This window comes from Thunnus thynnus, chromosome 13 (assembly GCF_963924715.1).
Source record: "Thunnus thynnus chromosome 13, fThuThy2.1, whole genome shotgun sequence".
Lineage (NCBI taxonomy): Eukaryota > Metazoa > Chordata > Actinopteri > Scombriformes > Scombridae > Thunnus > Thunnus thynnus.
In genome coordinates this window covers 17726746-17751012 of record NC_089529.1, presented here as the reverse complement: position 1 = coordinate 17751012, position 24267 = coordinate 17726746, and the positions used below count along the sequence as shown (strand labels likewise).

General features: G+C 37.9%; 1 protein-coding gene and 1 long non-coding RNA gene across 2 annotated transcripts; one reads left to right on the top strand and one right to left on the bottom strand.

The window, feature by feature from the left end:
* Nucleotides 1-7325: 7325 nt before the first annotated feature.
* On the bottom strand, nt 7326-12589 carry LOC137195813 (four and a half LIM domains protein 1-like). The gene is made up of 5 exons (XM_067608455.1): nt 12434-12589; nt 12136-12310; nt 11641-11810; nt 9747-9933; nt 7326-8707 (listed from the first exon to the last, which is right to left on the bottom strand). The coding sequence occupies exons 1-5, from the start codon at nt 12587-12589 to the stop codon at nt 8556-8558; spliced, it is 840 nt and encodes a 279-aa protein (XP_067464556.1). The 3' UTR covers nt 7326-8555.
* On the top strand, nt 12199-24243 carry LOC137195816 (uncharacterized). The gene is made up of 3 exons (XR_010931166.1): nt 12199-12336; nt 12448-12644; nt 19592-24243. It is a non-coding gene; the product is annotated as an uncharacterized lncRNA (long non-coding RNA).
* Nucleotides 24244-24267: the final 24 nt, after the last annotated feature.

The following is a 24267-nucleotide window of genomic DNA, read 5'->3' as shown; positions in this document are numbered from 1 at the left end:
GTGGTTGTAAAGCTGGTGGCTGTGGTTAGACTGGTTGGATTACTTGTGGTAGTGGTGGTGGTTGTGTTAAATGTGGTGGTAGGGGAGAAAGTGGCAGGTGATGTTGTGGCTGTAAAGCTGGTGGCTGTGGTTGCACTGGTTAGATTACTTGTGGTAGTGGTTGTTTTAAATGTGGTGGTAGGGGAGAAAGTGGCAGGTGATGTTGCGGTTGTAAAGGTGGTGGTTGTGGCAGTAACGCAGTCTGTCATCACATCCGGAGGACTGGTAGTGGTAGAGGAGAAACTTTCTAGAAGCAGAGGAAGGATTATTAGCCTGTGTGCACATTTGTAATTTGTCTTTCTGCTCAAACAGAGAACCTATTTCCTACCAAGAGGTGTGGCGTGTATGCTGCCAGCCAGCAGCAGTAGCTGACTTCTAGGGTCACGGTAGGGGGTTTTAAGGTCAGTGTGCATCCTATTCTGCACAGCTGACACATCCAAGCTGGGGATAACATTTACATGAGCCAGGCAGTCAAATCTGCAGGGGAGACAGACAGTTAAAGGTTGCGTAGCAATGTTTTTATAGTCCTCCACAGTCATGGTTCACATGTATTTTGGCTTATGACCCCTTAAAATCAAGTCCACTTGTGACCTCTGATTAAAGATTATGGCCTTAGTGTGAATGTGATTTGTGAGCGGTTCAAGCAAAGGCTGATTTTTCCATCTCAGATTGTTTCATTTGAAGGATTTTAGATCATTCTTTGAAAGTATATTCTAAGAAAGGAAGAATGATTTTAAGCACTTTGTCATTCCTAGCTGTGATTTACTTCTTTTTCATGTGATTAGCTCTGCTCTTCCTTACTTTGCTGTCTTACTGTACAATTACCGTATGTGATTCGTATACAGAATTCAGATCAGAATAGTATTGAAATTTAATGTGATTAATTCAAATTATAAGGTTCTGCCAATGTAAATGAATTCAAAAAACACATTTTACATACTTATTATACATTTAAATATAGATAGATTTTATAATGAAATTATTTGATTGATTATTAGATGTTATTTTAGATCCCGCATGCTATAGTCTACCATCTCTTTGTCCAGCCACTTTCAGATTGTACAATGTTTAGAAAACCTTAATCACCAAGTGAAACAGTAAACCTGAGCAGATGTGCTGTAGACAATGTTACCTTTTAATATCAGGGTTAGCCCACCACACCTGAAGAAGAAAGGAGACATTAATTCCCTGCAAAATGCACTTTTTTTTACATAATGTTTAAAGATACACTAAAACAAGATATATTAAGCACAACATTCCCACACACGCTTTAGAGCTAAACCAATACCAGATTTTTGAAACTAATACCAATATCGGTATTTGAGAGTTTTAAAAATCTGAATTACATCAACCTATAAATTTACAACATAAACATCTATGGGGATCCCTTAAATTTGGTTATTAAAGAATATGTACTGAGTGGGGCATTTTACAGTTAAAAACTATGTAGTGGAGACAGTGTTTCTAAACGACTTTAAACATGACTTTAACGAAATATCAGTACAGAAAGTCACTTATTGGCCACCCCAGTAAAGCTACATTTGCATTTGGCCAGTCTTACCAGTCAGGCTCTAATGTTCCTGCTTACCAGATCATCTTCATGTGATGTTTTTTCAAAGCTGTCTTCAGTCCTGGAACTGTGTAAGAGACCAGAGAAACTCAGTGTGCTTATGTGGCCCATTGTTCCCCTTGTCTGTCATACACTATAAAATATGGTTTAATTGATGTGAGACAAAATGACATTCAGAGGTATTTTATTACAAAATACAGTGTGAGTCAGTGTTGTAAACCAGAATCTTCTCCTACCTGCTGACTTCAAACACAGACACTCTGGGTAAATACATGTGGTCTGGCAGCACCTCTCTGAGCTACAGGAACAACAAACAGCAGAGAGAAGATACAGCCACTGAGATTTACTGCAGGTAAACAAAGTCAGAATAACACCTGTAAAATATAATGCAATCCAATCCAACAGCTCTGTAATATGTGCATTAATAAAATTCAGTGTAAATATACTAGGTTTAACATTTATTCGGAACTGCTAATGGATCAGATAACGTGATATTTTCACATTATTTAATGATGTAGTAATTTGTATTGTTAAATACACTAATCCTGTATATTATTTTGTGATTTGTCCGTATTATTATCACATCATCGGTTGTATATGTCATGTCCTATGATGTGATAATTACAGTTTAATATGTAGTCTTTTTTATTTTAACATTTTTAGCCATTTATTCATTACATTTCAAGAAGTTATGACAGTATCCAGTAGCTACTTCATAATCAGTTGACATATTGCGCTGCTCACATTCTCTCTTAGCTCAAAGTGACAGCAAGAATAAACAGTTTCAATGTCGAGTGTAATATACAGAACATTTTAAGTCAATTTTTACACTTAAAATGACAATATCTGTGTTTTTTGTTTCTTTTCTTTCTTTCTTTTACCCAGTGATGTGCGATTTCTCTGGCTATGTAGGGCTTGATGTTGCTCCCGTTCTCACAGATGATGGCAAGCATCAGTCTCACTTCATAAATGGACCACTCTGCCAGAACAGAATATGAAACACCATCAAGTAAATGTAAGTAAACAAAAGTTAAATTACATTAAAATTCAGTAAAGATTAAAATAAAAATTTAAATTTTACTATCAAGTACAATTACTGTAAGTATTTTAGCGTAATTGTATTTTCAACATTAAATCTGAAAAGCATTTCCATTTCTTGTTAAACAGGTTTTGTCTTCATTTTATTCTAAATTATCATAAACAAATGCATTGTCATATATAAAAGAGAGTAAAATGTAAAATTTGATGATGATAAGGGGAGCCAAATTGAATGTGAGGAAGAAAAAAGTAGATGCAATAGATCAATGTATATACTGAAACAATCACATTGTGGAACCTTTATATGTTATTGTGAGGGCCATGTTATTGTGTTCAAACATGTCAGATATATTTTATGTAAAGTAAAATCTGTGTCATTATTGTGTATTTTGATTTATTTTGTATCTATCAATAAAAATATATTTCTTACCAGGATCATTAATCCTTGACAGATGTTAATTGATATACTTTTTAATTTACAAATTTACATCTTATTCATTCTTGCTAAGTCAAGAAATTAGAATAAAAAACTCATTAGTTAAAAACTTAATTCATAATAAAATGATCAAAGTTCTGATGGCAATTTTGACTCAATATTAAAATCAATAGTTTTTATGGTGAAAAGTTCAGCTGGTTCGAGCTTTAGTTTGTAGAGAGAAAATAACAACCTATGACAGCTGTGTGATAAATGCTTCTGATCTTAATGTTATTGATCATAGAATGGCTTCTATATTTGCTTAACTGACAAAAAGACAGGTGGTCAATATTTAATCTGAGGCGCTGAGGACATAAACCTATACCAATAAGGTAGGAAAAAGCTATAAAACGCTCGATGAAACTGACATTTACATTGACCGCATAAAAGTGGATTGGTCACTGACGGAGCTGTATAAACACTGTGGGAGGCAAAGAGGGTAGAAAATATTCAGACATGCAGACATTAAAAGGTGTATCTAACCATTTGAAACATAGAAAAATAACTTTAGCAAGAACAATCTGAGAAAATGTGTTCCAGTTAAGGCAGAAGGTGTTTTCTATCTGCTCACCACACTGCAGGGTGGAATCAGGCAGCGGAGTGCAGAACTGACCGTCCCAGTGGTCCCTCTCCCATTTCACCAGCTCCCCTTCTGTACAGTGCAGTGACGTCACTTCCTGCTCGCTACGTTCTCGCCCCCATAGCCGAAACAGAGATAATTTGCCCAACATGCGGGTAAACGGTTTGATCTGGATATTCCCATTTACCAGGTGGTGTGCGGTACCGAGAGTAAGCGTCCCATTGGGGGCCAGTTTGCGGCATGAGGGAAAAACGGAGGGATCATGAGCTAGGAGAGAAGGAGAGACACACTGTAAAATTCATTTACATAGTGTGAACCAGAAAAGGCAAGTTGCCCCAGAGGGAATAGAGCACACTGCTGAGGCAAATGATTTGATATTCATTCCAAGTAATTGCCACTGAAATAGCAACACATTTTAACACTGACAATGTTTGCATGGTACATTGGACTTGTGTGTCCCTATCCTTTGCTGAACTGTGGATCTAGTCAATGTCATTATAAAATTCAGTGCTTCCTCTATCAGTTCCATTCATTTAGTTGGGTTTACAGGTTTTAAATTTGAGAAGAGAAGAGCACTGTGTCACATGGGAACTCTGTATTTATTGTCAGATACTCTGAGTTGAGGTATTGGAGTATCGGGAGTATAAAAGCTGGATCCCTACATCCAACATGACAAAAATCTCTCTTCCATTTCATCAACTCTAATGCTCTAATCTGATCTCCATGCTGTTGCTTTTGTTTGTATGTCTGGCTATGCAAGTTGCCTCAAATCAAAACCCAATACAAATACTAACCTGGCGTGAATAAAATACAAACTGAATGCCCACCAAGATGGAGGATGGTCTTTATCTTACCAAAACACAAAAGCAGCTCAAGAATGTTGTAACATATAAAACAAACATAGTAACAGAGAACCATCAGATTATAAAATACAGTTGTGAGAAGTGAAAATGAAATCATTTTTAAAAAAACACTCAAAATATTGCTTTTTAGTTTAAAATGCTGAGTGAATTTTGAATAAAAGGAGATATTTTTGTCGGCTAAAGGCACCCTGCAGCTCCTTCCAGAGTCCAGAAACTTCTACCACGGTTGTCTATTATTTAACTCACCTGCTGTGATGTCCACTAACTTCCTATTGATATACAGGGCAGGTCTGTCTTTCGTATGTGACCAGGTCAGGCACAGCGAGTGCCACTGTTTCAGACCAAGGATGATCGGCGGGGTAGTCCACTTCGTCCCAAACAACCAGACCACCAAACGACCCCCCTTCCCCTCCAAACCCAGCTCAGGATTCTGAACCTCTGGATGACGGTACATGAAGGCAGTCCATGGTGTGGAAGCCAGGGCCTGGATATGGTTGATGAAATATGACACATTCATGATTCATAATGTCTTGGACTGTGCAGTCTCTTTTATTTGCCCCTAAAAGTTATAGCAATGTAACTTAAATCTTTTAGAGATGATGCAAAGTGCCTAAAACTGTACCTTAAACTTCAGGTTGAGGCAAACAGTGAGTTCCTGCAGGGTGGGGATGGAGATATGACGCTTTAGTCTCAAGTGGCTGCACCCGAAGGTAAAGTCAACCACCTTCCCCCATAGAGTGAGCTGAGGGGCTGACAGAAACAGACAATATAGAGTAAATCATTAACATGCAGCATATAGGAGTAGATCTATAGATCAGCTGCTAAGCGCTAAGAAAAAACAGTGAGAGCTTTAGTGTTACATCTCTTTGAAGCTGCTTTCTGTCTATTTTAAAATTAATTTTAGACAAAAACATTATTCAACCCAAACACACATTTAATAAAGACTAACATACTGTAATTTGGAAGCAAATAGGAGGCACTGCTAGTGTCACATGTACTGTACTGTTCTGCAAATAGAACAGTATCATAACCTAATTAAAGACACATTACTGTTATATTACAAAGCTGACTTGACTTGATAGAAAACGTGGCTTAAAGTCAATTTTGGCATTTAAGAAAAACTTTTTAGATAATCTAAAAAGGTTATACTAACTTATGATAAAACAGTTTTTTAATTTCACTATTTTATTTTTATTGTTTCTTGTATGTTCTTTTTGACACAGAAGATTGTTCTCAGATTGTATCTGGCACGTTACGATTTCGGTTTAATACTGAGTTAGTTGCTGTTCACCTTTTTCCAGAGATACAAGAGAATACCAGTTTGTGGAAGCTGGAGAGACCGAAATGTTTTAAAGATAACAGACTCTTTCAGTTAAAGTGGGATGCATTTACAAACTTCTCACATGGCTTCAATCTTTTAGCTTTTAATCTGTAACTCAGAGATACCATATATGTAAGTGTGTGGCTATATATATATAACTACCATGTTTGTTTTAGATATGTTTGCCTTATTTACAATCAACACAATGACTTTATCACATAACTGTGGTTCAGCCTCACAGGTTGTAATCTAAAAGATAACAAATACTTAGTTAGAATGAAAAATCAGATTTAACCTCTGAAAGCCAAGTGCTCATCTTTGCCTTCTTGTATAGCCATAACTATGAATTGTTATAAAACTCATCTTCTATTAACCTATCAAACCATAACCATTCAAAACTTTTTCCTACCTCGTTCCATAGTAGAGGCAGGGCTGCTCAGCAGAGACAGAGTGACAAACACATTCAGGAATTTTTGAAGAAAAATCATCACAATTCTGAAAAAACAAGTTTATTTTATTTTCATTAGGAAGAAACTTTGTACATTAACTGAATAAAAGCTTCTTCCAGATTATGCTTAAAGTTAAAACAACTTTAGACACAAAACATTAAAATACAGGAAGCATGTGAATCTCATGCCTTTTAAATAATTTCTTCTTTGTTTAAAAAGATCTATATGTCTTTAAGAAAAGACTGTTGAAGCCTTGAAACAACAGAGAAAGTACTTACCTGGTTAAAGAAAATAATCTTAAGAATAAAGGAGAACAATCCTGGTCCAAATTCTTAATAACAGCGATACTTAACACTGAGAAAAACTTCAAAGTGCAACATTGGTTTCAAACAACAAACTCTGAGACGGAGCATGAGATGAACCACAAACCCGTCTCTGCAAACAAAGATGGTTTGACAGTGTGGAGTGAAGTAGTGAGACCAGTGTGTTGTTGCTGTGATTGGTCCACTTGTGTAATTATGTGTGTATTCACCTGTGTGCAGGTGAGAGAGAGACACTGGTGATACAGAGAGAGAGAGAAAATGGATATGTACATATTGAATATCCTCTTATCAGTAGTAAAAAAAAAGTAACTGACTCAAACACAAAGACATTAGCTGAAAGGTCAATCAATTTGACAAACATGCACTACTTTCTTCAAACACTGTGTCTGCACATGTAAAGCTGAATCTCTCTTGAAACACTCTTCTACACTTCCTTTTTTACAAGACAATATATTTTAAGCATTTATAGTATGTTCCCATTGCCACAAACAGGCATAAAAAGGTCTTGTCCCTTTATAATCCATAAACTAAATCTTTACCTAACATGATGTAGTTTGAGAATTATGTAAAATCATAAATGTGCTGACTGTTAATATTTTGCAGATTGCTGTATACCAACATGAACCGTACATTTTATGTTGAATAAATAAAAAACAACAACTAATGGTCAGTTTTGTAGGAAGTTTATTTCAATCCAGCAACACATTAAGGCATGCAGTTTGCATATATTCCAATTTAAGCAAAACTGACAGAAGGGAAATGTTTCAGAAAAGTGCATAAAAGTTCAGTCACTTAAAACATACTATAAGCATAGTAATCCTTTGGCACTTAGCAGTTAAAATATAGATATAATTTTAATGAATTCTTTTAAAAATCACTATTTTTTTGTCATAAGAAAATATCACCTTTCAAAAAGAGAAAAAACAAGCACACAAAGCCACTAACATAAGCAGATACTTTTCTTACAGTTAAAACAATCCCAAATAATATATTGATTTCAAATGTATGTCTCCAAACTTCAACTTACAAGCATCCGTTTCTCAACTTTTAAAAAAAAAACAAAAAACAAGCTAACCTCTTGCTTATGCTAACACTTAAGCATACACCGTGTTGACTGAAAGTGACGACTCACACTATCGTCAGCTCATGAAAATAAGACTGTGTGTAAGAAAACTGGCCTTTTCAAAATCAGTGTTTTACTTGATGTGGAGATTCATATGTGGCATCATAACCTCAGTATAGCTGATGTACTACTATTTGTACTTTGAGAGCAAAGTCGTTTCTAGTAATTCAAAACCCCATGTCACATTTATTACAAAAACTAATTCTCCACACATGGTCCAACTTGTTCTGAAGCTTTCACATCTCGTGGTGTCTTGCGGAAGATGTGGTTGAAAGCTTTAGAAACGAGCAAGTTGGACATTATGTTGAAAAATGTAGCTAGTTGTCTATTCTTGAAGCTCAACCTGATTACATTGTTTTTATACATATTTTAGTATCATATTTAGTTTGATACAAGTCCGTCAAAGAAAAAAAACTATCAAACCTCGCTACATATACTGTATGATCATTGAGGATTTGTCTTCAGTGCTTCTCATTTTCTCACTTTTTAGGACAAAACTAGTCATCTACCATCACTCAACACAGTGTAAGTTGTGTTAGGATTAACATTCTCCAACCACAGCAAACAACCAACAATGGACATAAACTACATTTTGGTCCCAACCCTCCTATCGATTCATGTGTAATCTTCCAAAAACACAACTTGATAATGAAATTGAAATGAAGACTCTGGCCTTTATGTAAAAACAAACAAAGTAACATAATGACTATATTTTGAAAAAGGATGTGACAGCTGATGACATGTGCTGTGAGAAAACAACCAAACTCTCCATCTCTACTTGTTTCCACAGTCGGTGCAGAGGATGTCTCTCCCCTTGGCTACGAAACGCTTGTTGGACAGACTGAGGGAGCATTTCTTACAGTTGAAGCAGTATTCGTGCCAAGAGCTGCCCTCGTAGTTCACCACGTTCACGCCTTTACCGAAACCTGAGAGGAGAGAAGAGGAGATGAGAGTCGGGTTAAGACCCCGTTCTAATGTGTCACTTTGGTCCCAGTCTGTCCTTTCAGCTCTCTTCAAGTCCATTTTTTTCCCATCTTCTTTGTTAACTTTCTAAAACTACTGAACAGTAGCAGTGGTAACTTTCTTAAACTTTTACATTCTTCACCACACTGTCACCTAGATATGTCATTCCAACCATGGGATTTCTTAATCCTGTAACAGTATAAATAGCATCAACACACTCCAATCTGAAAACACCAGGGCTGAGTCCTTCCATCCAGGTGAACCTACCCTTTTATTTACATTTGCGTCACGGATTATGCCAAACTTGTAAAGTCAGGACCATGTGACCGTATCCTACTGATCAGGTTCTTGTGTTCAGTTGGCCATCAGTTACTGGTAAACATTTAGCAGGTATGTTAAATAGATGAATGCAACTTATATGGATATATTCATTATCAACCCGGTACACTATTTGCCAACTATATTTTGAAGGTTAAGTCACAACTTTCACTATAAACATGAGTATTTTTAACATTTACCCAGTTTATAATAGTTTTTTATCCCAAGTTATTACTTAAATCACTCTCTACTGGCCATTTTAGGTCAATTGCTTGGTGATAAATGTGTACATTTTTGAAGTTACAAGTTGATCCAAATTAGTTTTTATCCTAGACTGTCTCATTTCATTAAGAGCCACAGGTTCACCCTGGTCTCAAGGACCTCCATTCAGAGATTCAAGCCCCTGAATTGGGACATGACTATCCACACTAAAAATTGTCTTCTCAAACTGTTGATAGGTTACAGTTTAAAGACAATTCAAGAAGGTCCCCGACCAGAAGCTTGCCTCAGTAAATGAAGATTGCACATATATAGAGTTTGTTGATGCTTCTCCTGTAAAATTTTTAACTAGATTATAACTCCAAACTAACTATAATTGACTTGCATAATATATTTTTGAATACAGTGTTTGAAAGAAAAAAATCATTGTGTACATTTTAATCTTCAGTTTTAATTTAAAGTAACCTGTGATGGGGTTTTGGCAGCCGCTGCATTTCTTAGCCACAGAGTTCTTGTAGCAGTCGACACAGAAGACCTGGTCCTGGTGGTTGGTGAAACTCGTCCCTGCCAGAGGCTTTGAGCAGGAGCTGCACACGAAACAGTGGCTGTGCCACGGCTGGTCCTGGTAGTTCACTCCTCCAGAGGTTATCGGCTGGAGACAGATGGAAGAGAAGAGAATAGTGAGTGTATGAATGGTAGTATTACCATAGTGTTTCTACTAAAATCCTTTTTTATTAGGGCCTGAGCCCCAAAGGGGCGAAGACCCTATTGTATCTGTTGTGTTTGTTTCTTTCTTATTCTTTCTTTCTTATTACGCCACTTCAACCCTAAATTTGACCCCCTAAACATGTTCAAAAACTCACTAAATTTGGCACGCACATCAGGTCCAGTGAAAAATTTGATAAAATGTAAAAATAAACCCCTAAAGTGCCAAAATGTGCATCTATGTATCTAACATGGCCACCACGGCCCGTAGGAATGTCGTAGAGAGATCGAACCAAAACTCAATTCTTCGTCTCATCAAGACCTACAAATCATATGCTGACACCCCTGACCTAAATCCAACAGGAAGTCCGCAATATGCTCATCAAAGTACGACTTTGCGCCAATTTTGGACCCCCAAGGAACACTATCTCCTCCTAGGGCATTAATTGAATCGGCTTCAAACTTTAATACATGACTTATCACACTGTGCTGAACAAAAGTTATTAAAAACTCTGTAATAACTCGAACGGTTTAGATTTTTTAAGCCCCCAAAGTTGTAGTGCCACATCACACCTTACAATGTAAACCAATGGAGAGGCAATCTCTGGGCATGGACTCTGTGCCAAACTGAGGCGTTTGACATCTAAACTATAAGTCAGACCACTTTCAGACCTGTATCAATGGATTCGGGACAAAATTTCCTACAAAAATTGTGATTTTTAATGTAAGATTTGGCCAAAGTCCTGGGATTTATGAGGATATTTCACAAGAAAACTATTAAAATCCAGTGTCCAGTGGTACACATTTCAATCAAACTTTGACCAGATCATGTGGGTTAAAAGTGTTAACTTTTCTAAAAATAGACGATGAAATATAGGAAATTAATTTGTTTTACACACAAACTCATCAAGACTTTTCAATTTACTGATTGAAATTCAAGTGACCGGGCTCAAAACTTGCACAATTTTGATGACACAGGTGTGAGCAACTCAGCCTTATATGACAAACATCATCTGATTCATATGAAATTTTCAAGGTGTGCTCTACAGTTGATATACAGAGACATGATGTTTATTTAATGGGTGTTTTCTAGCACCACATAGTGGACACAGGAAATGATATTTAACTCCTTCATGCAATGTTAGATAACAGTGAAAAACTAAAGTTACATGTCTTTGTCCAGCAAGTAACAATGTACATTTAAACGTACGCCACATAGAAGTGCAATCAAACTGGCTGAATAGTGCCCCCTACAAAATTGCAGCAAATCAGCCCCAGCAGCAGGCAAGATAGTGAACAAAGGAAGTTATGTTTATCTCCTTCTTGCACTGTCTGAAAACAGCCCGGGTCTGAAGACATCTACATGCCCGTGACAGAAGCCCTTCGACTGCGCCGCGGCCTGACGTGCGCAAAGGCGCGAGGGCCCGTTCAACGCTGCTCGCAGCTTTAATTGATACAGTGTCCTCAGGGTAACAAAATATGTAGTAATCTTGGAAGAACCAACCATCAAAACAACTACAGTCGAACATTTTTTATCCACTAAACTACATTTACAGCCTGAAAAAGTCATATCCCTTTCAGATCTATCATGTTCAGTTCATGCTTTTGGTAAGAATGAGGGGGGTGGGTGTGTCTGTTCCCTGTCCTAACAAACCTTTTTGCAGCTGAAGCAGTGTTTGGCAAACTTCTTGTCATGGCAGGGGCTGCAGTAAATGTCAGTTCCTTTGGAGAGGAAACTCAGCGATCCTATTGGTCGTTTACAGTTGCAGCAGATGAAACATTCATCGTGCCACGAGTTTCCTTTGTACTCCACGCTTTCTGTGCCTGCAGAAGATGAGAGATGGTGAGATATTAGTTCAACGAAACAGGTAGTGAAGAAGTAAATGATGAATGACTGAAAGTAATACGGGAATTTGGAAATATTTCACTGATTTAACTGAGTCTAAGTGGCTCCATTTCAAATAAAATTAAGTTCAACAAGAAATTATTTTTGCATTATCATTGTAATATACATTTTTTATACACTCTTTCCAATTATTTTTACAGAGGACATGTAAAGTTTTTCTGTGGTGATTTTTAATTGTCCTCCAGCAGTTCTGTTGTCAATACGAAATGAGGGTTTGCAGGTCAGCAGTCTTGGCAGTCTTACCAGCCAGTATGGGTTTATAGCAACCGTGGCAGCGTGGAGCGTCCTCTCTGGAGCAGCACTTCCCACACATGATGCGGTCCTCCTTGGTGCTGAAGGGCTCCTTGGCCAGAGGCTTGTAACACTTGGTACAACGGAAACACTCCTCATGCCAGTATCGGCCCTTATGACTGAGCTCCTAATACAGGAAGGAACAGAAATGAGGTAAGTGGAGGAGAAAATGAAGGGGCGACACTCAAAGCTGAACAGACCTGATAAGAAACATGTGCGAAAAACTCAACTGCCAGCCAATCTCTCGCACCTTTGTTTCCACAGAGATGGGTCGATGGCACTCGGCACAGTTGTTGGCACAGAACTTGGTGTGGCAGCGGACGCACACCGGCTTGCCCTCGCTGCGGATGAACCTCTTCCCCCCAAGGTCCTCCCGACAGTAGAAACAATGTGAGCTCTCTGCCATCGTCACTCCAAGGGAGACACACGCCTGCAGCAAATAGAGGGAGAGGAGAAGGAAGGTAAAATCCTGCTCATCATAAAGTCATCATGTAGAAATCATGTTAAAAATGATGCTGATTTTAGGGCTACAACTACTGCTAACTACTTTCTTAGTTCTTTGGTCTATAAAAAGTACCAAAACTATTCACCTTACATTGATATCAAACAGAAAAGCCTCACATTTAATAAGCTGGAACAAGCAGATGTTTGACATTTGCTACTGATAATCACCACATGGGGGCGCTGTAGATATATAGATGCTTTTCTTCAATAGCTGAGGCACTGAATACTGACAGTGACGTTGTTTCTGTAAAAGCACAGCAACCAAGTTTGCGTGATTGTTTCAGTTTATCTTAATCATCTTATCAAAGTAATCGGCAACTACTTTTCTGTAATTTACTTGTTTATTACTTGACTAATCACGACAGCAGCTGCAACTGATTTTTCAGTTTGTTCTGGGTTGCTTTGAGCTTTGTGTGCTGCTTGAACTGCTCTTTAAAAAAAAAAGAGGCAAGATCATAGAAGAAATTAGAATCTGAACAATAAAAGTTCGGTCATTCTGTCACTTCACAGCTGCGTGTAAATGTCACTGCACTGTTTCAATGGATTTTAGTGTTGTTTTTACCACTAATCAGTTGCCCTCTGTGACAGTAAGTGAACTGAATGTCACATCTTTTTCACAACAAAGTATCCCAGTTAGAGAAGACTACCTAAAACTACCACACCTGAAATGAGCACTCTGATATTTACAGCTATTGCTGATAAGATGCTTTTTATTACTCGCTTTGATGTGTTGACATTGACATATTTGTTCAAGCATAGCAACCAGGTGTACATATCTGTGTTTCTATGTGTCCACCTGTGTTTGCATTTGTTGCACACATAGCCTGTCTGAGTGCTCATGTGCTAGTTCCTCATTCATCTTATCTCTACCCGATTCAATGGCCAAGAGCACAAGTTTAAATCGTTTGATTTGATGATGAAATTTATAATGTCTTAAAGTTTTTGAGTCAGCCGTTCTGCCATTTGTAATAGAGAGACCTGCCAAAGATTACCTGTTTTAAAGGGCAATTCTGTAGTTAAGTCACCAAACCACTTTACATGTCAAATTCCAAGTGTTTAATTATGATTGCAAGCCTGTGCCTTTTATTCTCTGTTCAACCTGTATTACCGGAAGCTGTTTTCTGAGCTGTACTAATCGCAAGATGACCTTGTTTTCTGTTTGTGCAGGAGACTTTTTACTTTACTTTTGGATGCGTGTGGACATAAAATCAGGGCAGTTTTAAGCATACCTGTTTTTAAAATATCTAGGTATATTTCAGTGAAAATCACCAATAAAAATAAATAATAAAACTAATAAAAATTGAGCCTTTAGTTGAGTATTTTTCATTTTATCCTTCTTTATAAATTTATACTTCTTCCCCTCTACATGTCAGAGGGAAATGTACTTTTCAACACCACTACATTTATTTATTTTACAGTTACTAGTTACTTTGCTGATAGAAAATATCATTCAAAACATAGGCTAAGCTTAAGGAATATGTTGCTTTGTTTTAAATTAATCTACTCAACAGTATATAAAGTGAGCTCCACCTCGACCATGTACAACATTAAAATGATACTTACATGTGAATGTACCAATATTGAAGTTTCAATAATATAATATAATATATAATAATAAAACACTCACAGGGGCAATTTTTCTGCATAACCAACACTTTTACTTTTGATATTTGAAAGTAAAAGTAATTTTTGCTCATAAAACTTCTGTACTTAAGATTTTGAATGCAGGACTTTTACTTGTAATGGAGTATTTTTACACTGTGGTATTGTCCACTACCCAACTCATTACTGTCCACCTTCGAGGTAAATGAAGTCCCATAACCGGATAGGACAGTGTCCAAATATTCAATTATGGCAATGTCTAACTGAGTTCTCATAAGACTTGAGTGCAATAATCACTCTGCCTAAAATACAACATGTATAAAATTCCTAAAGATAGAACCAAAATCACCACGTTCATCACCATAACTTCCATTACAGCCTGGAGATTACAGGGTCAGGATTTCAGATGCGCAATAACACACAACACGATATAAAAAATCACAGCTACACAAACACACAGAAATGTAGAGGAAGAGATGGCTAAAGTCTGCTCGCTTGGTTATTTCCCACATCAAGTTCACGCTGGCTGACCGCGAGGAATTCTCCCAAGCAGAGCTGTGTGTGTGTGTGTGTCTGAGGGGGTGTGTGTGTGTGTGTGTTCGCACAGTGAGGTGAACACATGAAGGAATGCCTGGTATGACTAATGTGGTGAGATCTGGAACGTCGACAACTCTTTGACAGAACCTCGACACACACATACACACACTTCTTCTTCCATGGACCACTCCCTAGGAAACCACCCAAACCACAAACTATAGCATTTGCCTCCTGGTTTGAGCAGCATGTCAGCACAGATACATGAGGAAGTCCTGGTTTTGGCTCAAGACTGACGTTACCACGAGTTTTGGCTGCATTCACAAACGTTTAAATCCTCCCTTTTTCTTGTGACTTTCCTTAAGCTCTTCACCAGAAGTCAGAGATGGGTCAGGAATTAGTTTTTATAGGCAAGGACAGACATATACGGGTTTATTAATGCTGATGACCATTCTAGTGCTTTTGGACGGGACACGAGGGGAAAATATGGTGAAATCATGGTTGTCTTTGTCAGCCACATGTAAAGTTGTACACTGTCTGTCAGGTGCTGTGATATAATACCTTTCTGCCAAGGACTTGTACTTCACTTCTTGTAAAATCGCACCGTTTTAAAAATCTAGAAATCAAAAAGGTTTCAGGTTAAAGATAGGTTTGGTTTTGGTGATAATGGTGGGCCATCATATTTGTCCCAGTAGTCTCCCTTTTTTGGTCTCTGACAGCTAATATGTATTTGTATTCTTTTTTTCAGTATTTTTTATTTTAAAAGTGCTGAAAACGTATCGTAAAGATTGGGTTATAACAAGATTAAGAGTCTACAGCCATGCTAGCTGCTCTGTGAGGCTCTACAGCAGTGCCTTTAGCAAAATGCTAATGTCAGCATGCCATAGTTGAAAGGTCAAGGGATCACCAAAGTTATTACAATTCGTCCTGAGGGGAACATGAATGTGTGCATCAAATTTCATGGCCAGTTCATCCAATAGTTGTTGAGAAATTTCAGGCTGGACCATAGCAGTGGACCAACAGACCGATATTACCATCCCTAGAGCATGGTTTTGCAAGGCTAAAATACCATTCGCAGCCCAGACATTCAGTAGTTTAACTGATGGTTAAACTCTATGAGCTGAGGTGTATTCTGACGAGATGACCTTATGTCTGTAAAGTGCTCTGAACTGTTTCCTCTGGCAGCAAAAACTGTTCTGCTAATTTAGGAAAAAAATATATTTGTACAAAATTAAAACAATACTTAAATTTGAGCACAAGTAGGAGGGAATTAAAACTGTTAAACCAAACTTCAGTTCTTCTCAGCGTGAAAAAGCCTCTTAAACAGAATGTAGCCTGTGATGTGTAACCTGTCCAACCCCATGTGGTCAAGCTTAAGTGAGTTTTATACATTTTAGCTTGTTACCCAGAGACAGAGCACCGTTTGACAGAGGTATGTGGCTGAAGGTTAAAGGTGCTACTGTTAAGTTGATTAAATAGCTTCTTTTGTGGTCTTGTCTCCTTAACAGACAAAAAAAACTCCAAACCGAGGCGGACATCATGTGGAGTGTACATACATCTTCCTGTCTGTAAACTGCTAATTCATTACTTATTAATGGAAAAACCAGCAGCTGATTTGTGTGTTGACTGGGTGAGGTTACTCATCCATCTTCACTGGAAAGCAGCAAGCCCGGCCAGTCAAAGGCATCACTGGTCTGGTATTTTTACCTGTTGCCCTCTAGATCTCTCTCTGGCTCTTTTACTTCCTGCCTCTCCCTAAACTTATAAGAATACACAGCAACTGATAGAGAGACAGCACATACAGGCCACAGCTGCATGAAGTGCTGTGCAGGTTTAAGGCTGCAGAGCTGGCAATAATAATGTTTGGCTATCTGCATCGTGAAAATGTTATCTGATGGGAGCCAACAAAGGCTGACTGGAAGCGAGCCAGTAACCACACAGGTCAGAGGAAAATAAATCAGGTTTTCTCTGACATCAGAGTGTTGCTGCATGTCTCTGCAACGATTTTCTGTAATAAATAATCTCACTTGCTGTGTCATGGCAAGACAGCACGTATACATCATTTCTCGTATCCAAACTGCCAATACAAAACCTTTTGTTTGATCGTTATGGAAACAGTTGAATGTGAAATTGGAAAGCAATGCTGCAGCCAAGGACAACGTTGTGGGTGCGTGGACTTGTATTAATCGTATTGTGGGGAAATAAATCTGTTCATGCAGTCGTATTATGGGGGAATGTCTCCCATTTAGGGACAAACAAACGATCTCCACAGTGTTTTGGGGTAAAGTTTGGTGTTGGGCATGTAATGGTTACAGTTAAAGGATTAGGCTGGTGTTCTATATTTTCTTATTGTCAAGAAATCAACACAAACTAAAGGAAATGGTGATTTTTAAAAATTTTTTTTTTTGGGACTATTCAGTCACAGATTGACAGGAGGAATTTTATGTGGGATTCAAAAATGAACCACAGTGCCAATAAAAAAGTATTCACCTCAAGTTTCAACTCAAGATTTCATCTTTTATTCTCAACATTGAATCAAAGTAGATTTAATGTGACTGTTTATCATCATAATATGTCACTAGAATTGCAATGATTAGTCGATCGCCAAGAAGTAATTGGCAAACGTTTTGAAAGTCGATTAATCATTTTGATTCATTTTTTTTTAAGAAATACCTTCTTAAATTCTCTGGTTCCAGCTTCTCAAATGTGAATATTTTCTGGCGTCTTTTGTCTTCTTTGATAATAAACTGAATCTCTTCAGGTTGTGGACTATTTGTCGGGACAAAACAAGACATCTTAGGCTGCATCTTGAGCTTTTGGACAAATTGACCAAACAGTTCATTGGTATTATTCACTATTTTCTGACATTTTACTGAACAAACAATTAATTGAGAACGACAGATTAATCAATAATGAAACATTAGTTGCAGCTCCACACGTCACCCAGTCCAACATTGAGACTCATTGATGTGTTTTAAAACAGTGGAGGTCTAACAGAGGAATAATCTATCAGGATTTGTCAGTAGAGACAATACTTGTTAATATTATCAGTTTACTGTTGGTTTTGGACTTTTCATGGCATTTTTTGGCAATGATAAAATTATAGAATATCACTTGCCTTATTTTTTCAGGGTTAATGTAAATCTCCGGGGAATGAATCTAAGTAAATGAAATATCCTTCTAAGTCTGCAGCTACTCAAAAGATTTTCTGGTTGATTTAGTTTTTAATTCTTCTGAATCTCTTCTTGCTGTTTTCTCTATTGCTGTTGCTCTCTATGTGATCATCCTTTCACACCTTCGGCAAAGTTTCAGCCACCTGATTGTAAAAAAAAAGCACAGCTTCTATGTCATTTCTCAACCAAACCCCAAATCTACCACACGGCAGTCGAAGATCTGTGGAGTAAAAAATAGAGCACAGAGAGGTGACATCATGTCACATGGACGAGGAGAAACTGACACGCATGTTTAAAACTATGAAGGACGAGAAGGAGAGCAGCAAAATAAAGAGAGAGAAACAGAGAGAGAGAGAAGAGATCAACCGTGCCAAACATGACCAGACAATCTCAAATGGTGTGTGTTTTAGTTTGTCTGCATGTACCCACCGTGTGTGTGTGTGTGTGTGAGTGTGTGTGTGTGTGTGTGTGTGTGTGTGTGTGTGTGTGTGTGTGTTGGCATGAGCTTATCGCTGAAGAATGTAGTGGAAAACCGAGAAACAGGAAGTCTCCATCAGAACGGTGAAGTTGGCACAGCCCAGCCAAACACACACACACACACACACAAGTGAATTCTTTAATGATTTGGCTGTGACTCTGTTTACATTAACATCTCATTAATGCCTACAGATTCACGTTAGCATAAACCAAAGCTGAATTTACATTAGATTTCATGTGTGCTGCAGGTGTGAGCTCTGTTTTCTATCCAAACTCTTCGAAAACTTTTTAATCAGTGACTTGGTGTGGAAGCTGGTAGAAAATGTCTCTTAATGGGATTTCCTGATGGTTTAAAAATAGATTAGAGTTGAAACTCAGTGCAAAACATTCATGTTCATTTTGATCCTGAGCTGTAAATGTATCTTCAACTCTCTTTCTTCTCTTTATCTACAGTCCCTCCTATTGTAATTGGTACATTTAGAATTTGTCATAGATAAGGAATAATGGCTTTCACAAAGATTCACATCCTCAGTGTAAAACTTGTGTTGACAAAAGGTCACTGATTGTTTAAAATGTCAAGGCGAGTCATGAACAACAGGAAATAAATGACCTCTAAATTGCAACAGTCTGAAGGTTTGTGTGCATAACTGATGAATGGACTTTATATGATTGTGTTTACAAATCCTGCAGCAATACTTCAAGTGAATCTGCACCGGAAACTTAAGCAGTATACTTGTATAACATTATTGGGCTGTTTATTATGTTAATTATATGTTATTTTATTCTCATTAATAACTGGCTAAACTAACAAATATTTTCATTATCGATTAATCTGTCGGTCATTTTCTTGATTGTTTGTTCAGTAAAATGTCAGAAAATAGTGAGTAATACCATCACAGTTTTCCAGAGCCCAAGGTAACGTCTTCAGTTTGCTTGTTTAGTCTGACCAAGAGTCAGAAGCCTGAAGAGATTTTAATTTCCGATCATAGAAGACTAAGAAAAACAGCGAAGATTGAGGTTTTTAGAAGCTGGGACCAGAGAATTTAGGGAATTTTTGCTTGGAAAAATTACAAATATTCAACTGTCAACAGTAAATGTCACATTTCTTAATCTTTCAGGAAGAAACAGTAAGAGCTTTTCACTTGACTCAGAATTCTTCACCGATGATCAACTATCTCACAGGAAGAAATCCATCATAGAACAGGCAGAGACATATCGATGTCTGCATCAGGAAAAGACTACAATGTATTGCATCACTAGGACCTGTGAGTAAGAAGCTGCTCTCATAAGCAGCCTGCAATTGTCACAAACTAGTTGCTAGTTGGTTTTATTTACTGTGCATTTAGATACATCTACCATAGATTGAAAATAGTAAGTTTAAAACTACTCTGGGATGTGTGAAATAATCTGAGAAATGGAGGAAATCACTAAAAAGATGCACAGAACATCACAGACTCTTAATATAAATAATGGCAGTGCTTTTACTGCAATTAGTTCACAGTTTTAACTTGAAGTCACAAAATAACTCAACAGAAAACTGCAATACTTGAACCTGTATTAATCGAACACCTCATAAAGTTATGTCAAACGTCATGTGAGGTCATGTTTCTGGCCACCTGATGAATATAAGTCCAATGCTTTACTATGTTTATCAGCTAGCTGCTAACTTTGTCTTCTTTTTGGTACTGATGAGGTAGTGCACAGTAGGTTTATCAGAGGGGTTTTATTTGCTAAGAAAACAGAAAACAAAGCAGCTGCTGAAGTAAAAGATGCTGATGATAGCAGTGAGACTGAATCAAAATCATAACAAAGAGCTGGAAGACTCTGTAGAGATGAGGAGGGGGGAAGTAGAGTCTGGTGATGATTCTCTGTGGGTTCGTCATGATGAGCATCACCTCGCATATCACATATCACAATCCTTTAATCCATTGTTAATATGAAAGTATTGTTCAGAGCAGCTTTAAAGATCACTGTATCCTTATAGTGGTCCAACTGCAACAATATGATATTGGGAGCATTCCCACCCCTGATTCCAGTCATACTATCACAAAAATAAATACACATCAGTATTTGAAACTGAGCAGGGTGTTCAGTTAAACATTTGTACTCCACAAAGTAAGATAATTGTTGTATTTGGCACCGGTGAGCCACATTCCAGAGAGTGGAATAAAGCCGATACAACGGATCGGAGTCGTGTAAAGCAAGGCCGAAGAAACGTAGCATGTCCCGCTACAACAGGACAGACATGATGGTTTTACCAGAAGCCGCTGGGTTTTCTGCACTTAACCCACCGCGCTTCGTCTGTCCTGTTCTCTCTCTCTCTCTCTTTCTCTCTCTCTCTCTCTCCATCTGAGTTACACACTCCTTCTTTGGTTCTCTCCTTTTCTCTCATTCCTCATTTCAGCAAGGGAGATGTTTTTCAGAACAGAGCAGCTGACAAAACTTGAAACCTTCAGCTGGAGCAGTGTATGACCAATTTCCATTTCCATGAATATCCATGACATTTTCCATATGAGTAAGTGACCCTCCCCGCATTGGCACCAGAACAGTTCAGTTGGAGGACTACTGAGGGCCCATAACTAATAGTGAAATTATCTTCTGTGACATTTAAGCCTTCAGCGTTGTCTGTCTGTCTGGCTTTTTTGCTTCCAAACTATTCTAATCTCCCCTCATAAATCTCTGCAAATCCCAGTTTCTAACCATTCTTCCAGATTCTTACCCCTAACATTGACCTCACCAAACCTTTACGTGAACTTAACCATTTCTAGACAAATGCCAAACAATTTCTGTACATAATACTATACGTAAAAAGAGGCAGGGAACCAAACATTAGATCATTTACCATCCATTTAAGTGTTAAAGCACAAAGCTGAATAAATGCACAGATTGGTGACAAGTTAAAGGAAAAAACAGTGTCTTTGTAAGATGTATGGCCACCACGAGTCTCTAGAATAACTTCAGTGCTCCCTGGAAGAAATGTAATATCTGTAGATTGTCTCTACTAGCTTCTTGAAAAGAGATTTCCTCATTTGGTATTTTCATCGCTCCAAAATCTCCCATAGGGGTTCAGCTGGGATGAGATCTGGTGACTGTGAAGACCATAACAGATACAGTATGATTCCCATCATTTTCATACTCTATTCCCTATATGGAAGCATGTGTTTATGTTTCTCCACTCATTTATTATGATTTTTCCTTTAATTTTTCATCTATGTGTTACATTTCACAAAGCTTAAAGGAATAATAAGACATATGCATTTAGTTGCTTTCTTGCCAAGCGTTAGATGAGAGGATCAATACCTCTCTTAAATTTGTTAAATATGAAGCTACATAGATTATTAGCTTAGCTGCTGGCTACAAAAAGGTGATTAAACTTATCTCCCAAAATGTGAAATTATACCTAACCTAGTGTACCTATCTGTAAATTGCGGTACAAACATATGATTAGTCAGGCAGCTGCTTCCTCTTTTCTCAGAAACATTTGTGTGTGAGTGGGTGCTTATGCACCAAGAGTGCAGCTATTAAATTTCCTTCCTTTCACATAGTACAGCAACACTTTGTCAATTTCAAAGTCACCGATTGATGTCGGCACACCAAAAAAACATCACGACAGGTTCTTAAGGCTGCAGGTCAAAGATTAGACGTTGCCAAGTTTGTTTCTCAGTGAAAACTTATTTGAACCTTGATGGTGTCAGAGCACATTAACTGGTGGACTCCATTGAAATCTCTAATGGGGGGGGGGGGGCTCCACTAGTTTCCTGAAGGAGATCAATGAAAAGAAAAACAAATAAAATGCCTATATTGCATTTACATTCTATCCTATTTAACTCGCCGCAGGCAAAACACAACAGGGAGTTACCAAGATGTGAAGTCAGACAAATATCATAAAGTTTTATGAGTCTGTGATGTAATTTATGGCACTGAGCTCATGGTAATTTGTTTAACATGCAGGCACCAACTTTGAATAAAACTAAAAATTGCCTATAGCCTTCTGCTGTGTGTGTGTGTGTGTGTGTCAGGCAGAGAAAGGTCAGTCTTGGTTTATTTACCCTGTGTGTTTTGTACGTGTGTTTGTGTGTGTGCTCTTCGAAATGACTGTAATACTGCAAGTAACTCCATTCGGCTGTTAGAAATCAGCAACATTCACTAAAAATATTATGATAAAGGGGAAATATTATGCTCTTTGTGACTTTCTTTTATTTCTATACTGTTATGATGTCTGATATCTATTTTAAACATGGTAAAAGTTCCAAAACTTTAGGTTAACATATGTAGAAATGCTCCCTGCGAATCAAAAGCCCAGGCTTCAACCTGCCCTGAACGCTTCATTTGCGATGTTTTTTTCTACCTTGCTGACGAGCTGACATGGTGCATGCCCATAAATGGCTGTTCATTCCGCAGCCATTGTTGCAAATGTTGTTGCTAAGGTTGTTCCATGGGTTGTTCACATCGTCCACTCTCATATTTCGGATCAGATTCAAGCTCGAACATTTACGGATGCATTTGAGAAGAAGACGTTGCGAGTAAAGAATGAGGAAAAAGTAGTGAAATCCTACAACTATAGTTTGTTTCATGATTTGTTGATGTAGCCTCCGCAGCCGGCGACTGGCAGCTTCCAAGAGCTGGTCAATCAGAAGAGAGTGGGCTCATTGAGAGGGGGGGGGAAAGCTAAAATGGCCTGTTTCAGACAGAGGCAGACAGTATGAGTGAAATAGAGAAATCGAGAGTTTTTTAACTGTAGCATACAAAGATATTCCAGTAGAGCCCCAGATCAAAAATAATTCAGTGGAAATGTGCATGAAGATGACATTTTACTCTTAAGTTACCGTTGGGACATCTGCAAAGGTTTCACAATGTCCAACATGATGTTGCTTTCTGTAATCTTACCGGTAAATGTGCCCTTCCCCTTTCAGTCATTCAGTCTTGAGTCATTTAGCAGGGAAATTCTCCTTTTTTTTTAATCAGTGTGTGAATAATCAGAATTTAAGGGTTGCAGTTACAGAGTCAGTCATATGTGACCTGTTACACCCCAAAGTTATTTGTTAGTCATACATTTGGATCCTGAAATTCTTCGTTAATACTGCTTCCAGTATTAACGATAGCTGGTAGAGCACACACCGCATCACTTACATGGATACGAAAACACACACACACACACTCACAGGACAATGAAAAATAGCTGTACAGGAATTTTAATTGACCTCTGTGATGCATTTTTTTTTTTTTTTTTTTGCCTCAGCAGTTCCATCACTGAGTGAAAAAAAGGAGACTTCCTAACTGGAAACAGATTTCAGGAGCTGCTCGGGCTTCTTCCACAAGTCAGCATGTAACTGTAGCTTGCTCACACACACACACACACACACACACTTACAGAGACGGACAGACAGCCAACGCCCCAGACAACTTTAAGTCTTGTTTCCTCTCTGCATATCACAATGCTGCTTTGCAAGTGAAGTCTGTATGAACTCACAAGATGTGTGTGTGAGAGGAGTAAAGTACATGCTACTGCACAGTTGTTTCATGGGCAAGTTACTGTGTAGGTGATCTGCTCTGAGCTGGCTTTATATGAAGATCAATAACTTTATATTGTCACATCTTTACAGTAAAAGATAAAAGTGCAGCTCAGAGTTTGAAGACAAATTCATTAAGCATCATATAACCTGCATGTCTGTACAAACAAACTATAAAACAGTTCAGCAGTAAATGATCAGTTTTATCTCAAAACAAGTCTTAAGAAATGAGGTTTGGTGAGACTTTACAGATATAAACAGCTTACCGGGTTCAGAGTGATGAC

Coding starts and splice junctions, on each gene's coding strand:
- LOC137195813 (XM_067608455.1), bottom strand. CDS start 12,589: ATGGCAGAGAGCTCACATTGTTTCTACTGTCGGGAGGACCTTGGGGGG. Junction 12,311..12,433: donor CCATCTCTGTGGAAACAAAG/GTGCGAGAGATT, acceptor TTCCTGTATTAG/GAGCTCAGTCATAAGGGCCG. Junction 11,811..12,135: donor CTATAAACCCATACTGGCTG/GTAAGACTGCCA, acceptor CATCTTCTGCAG/GCACAGAAAGCGTGGAGTAC.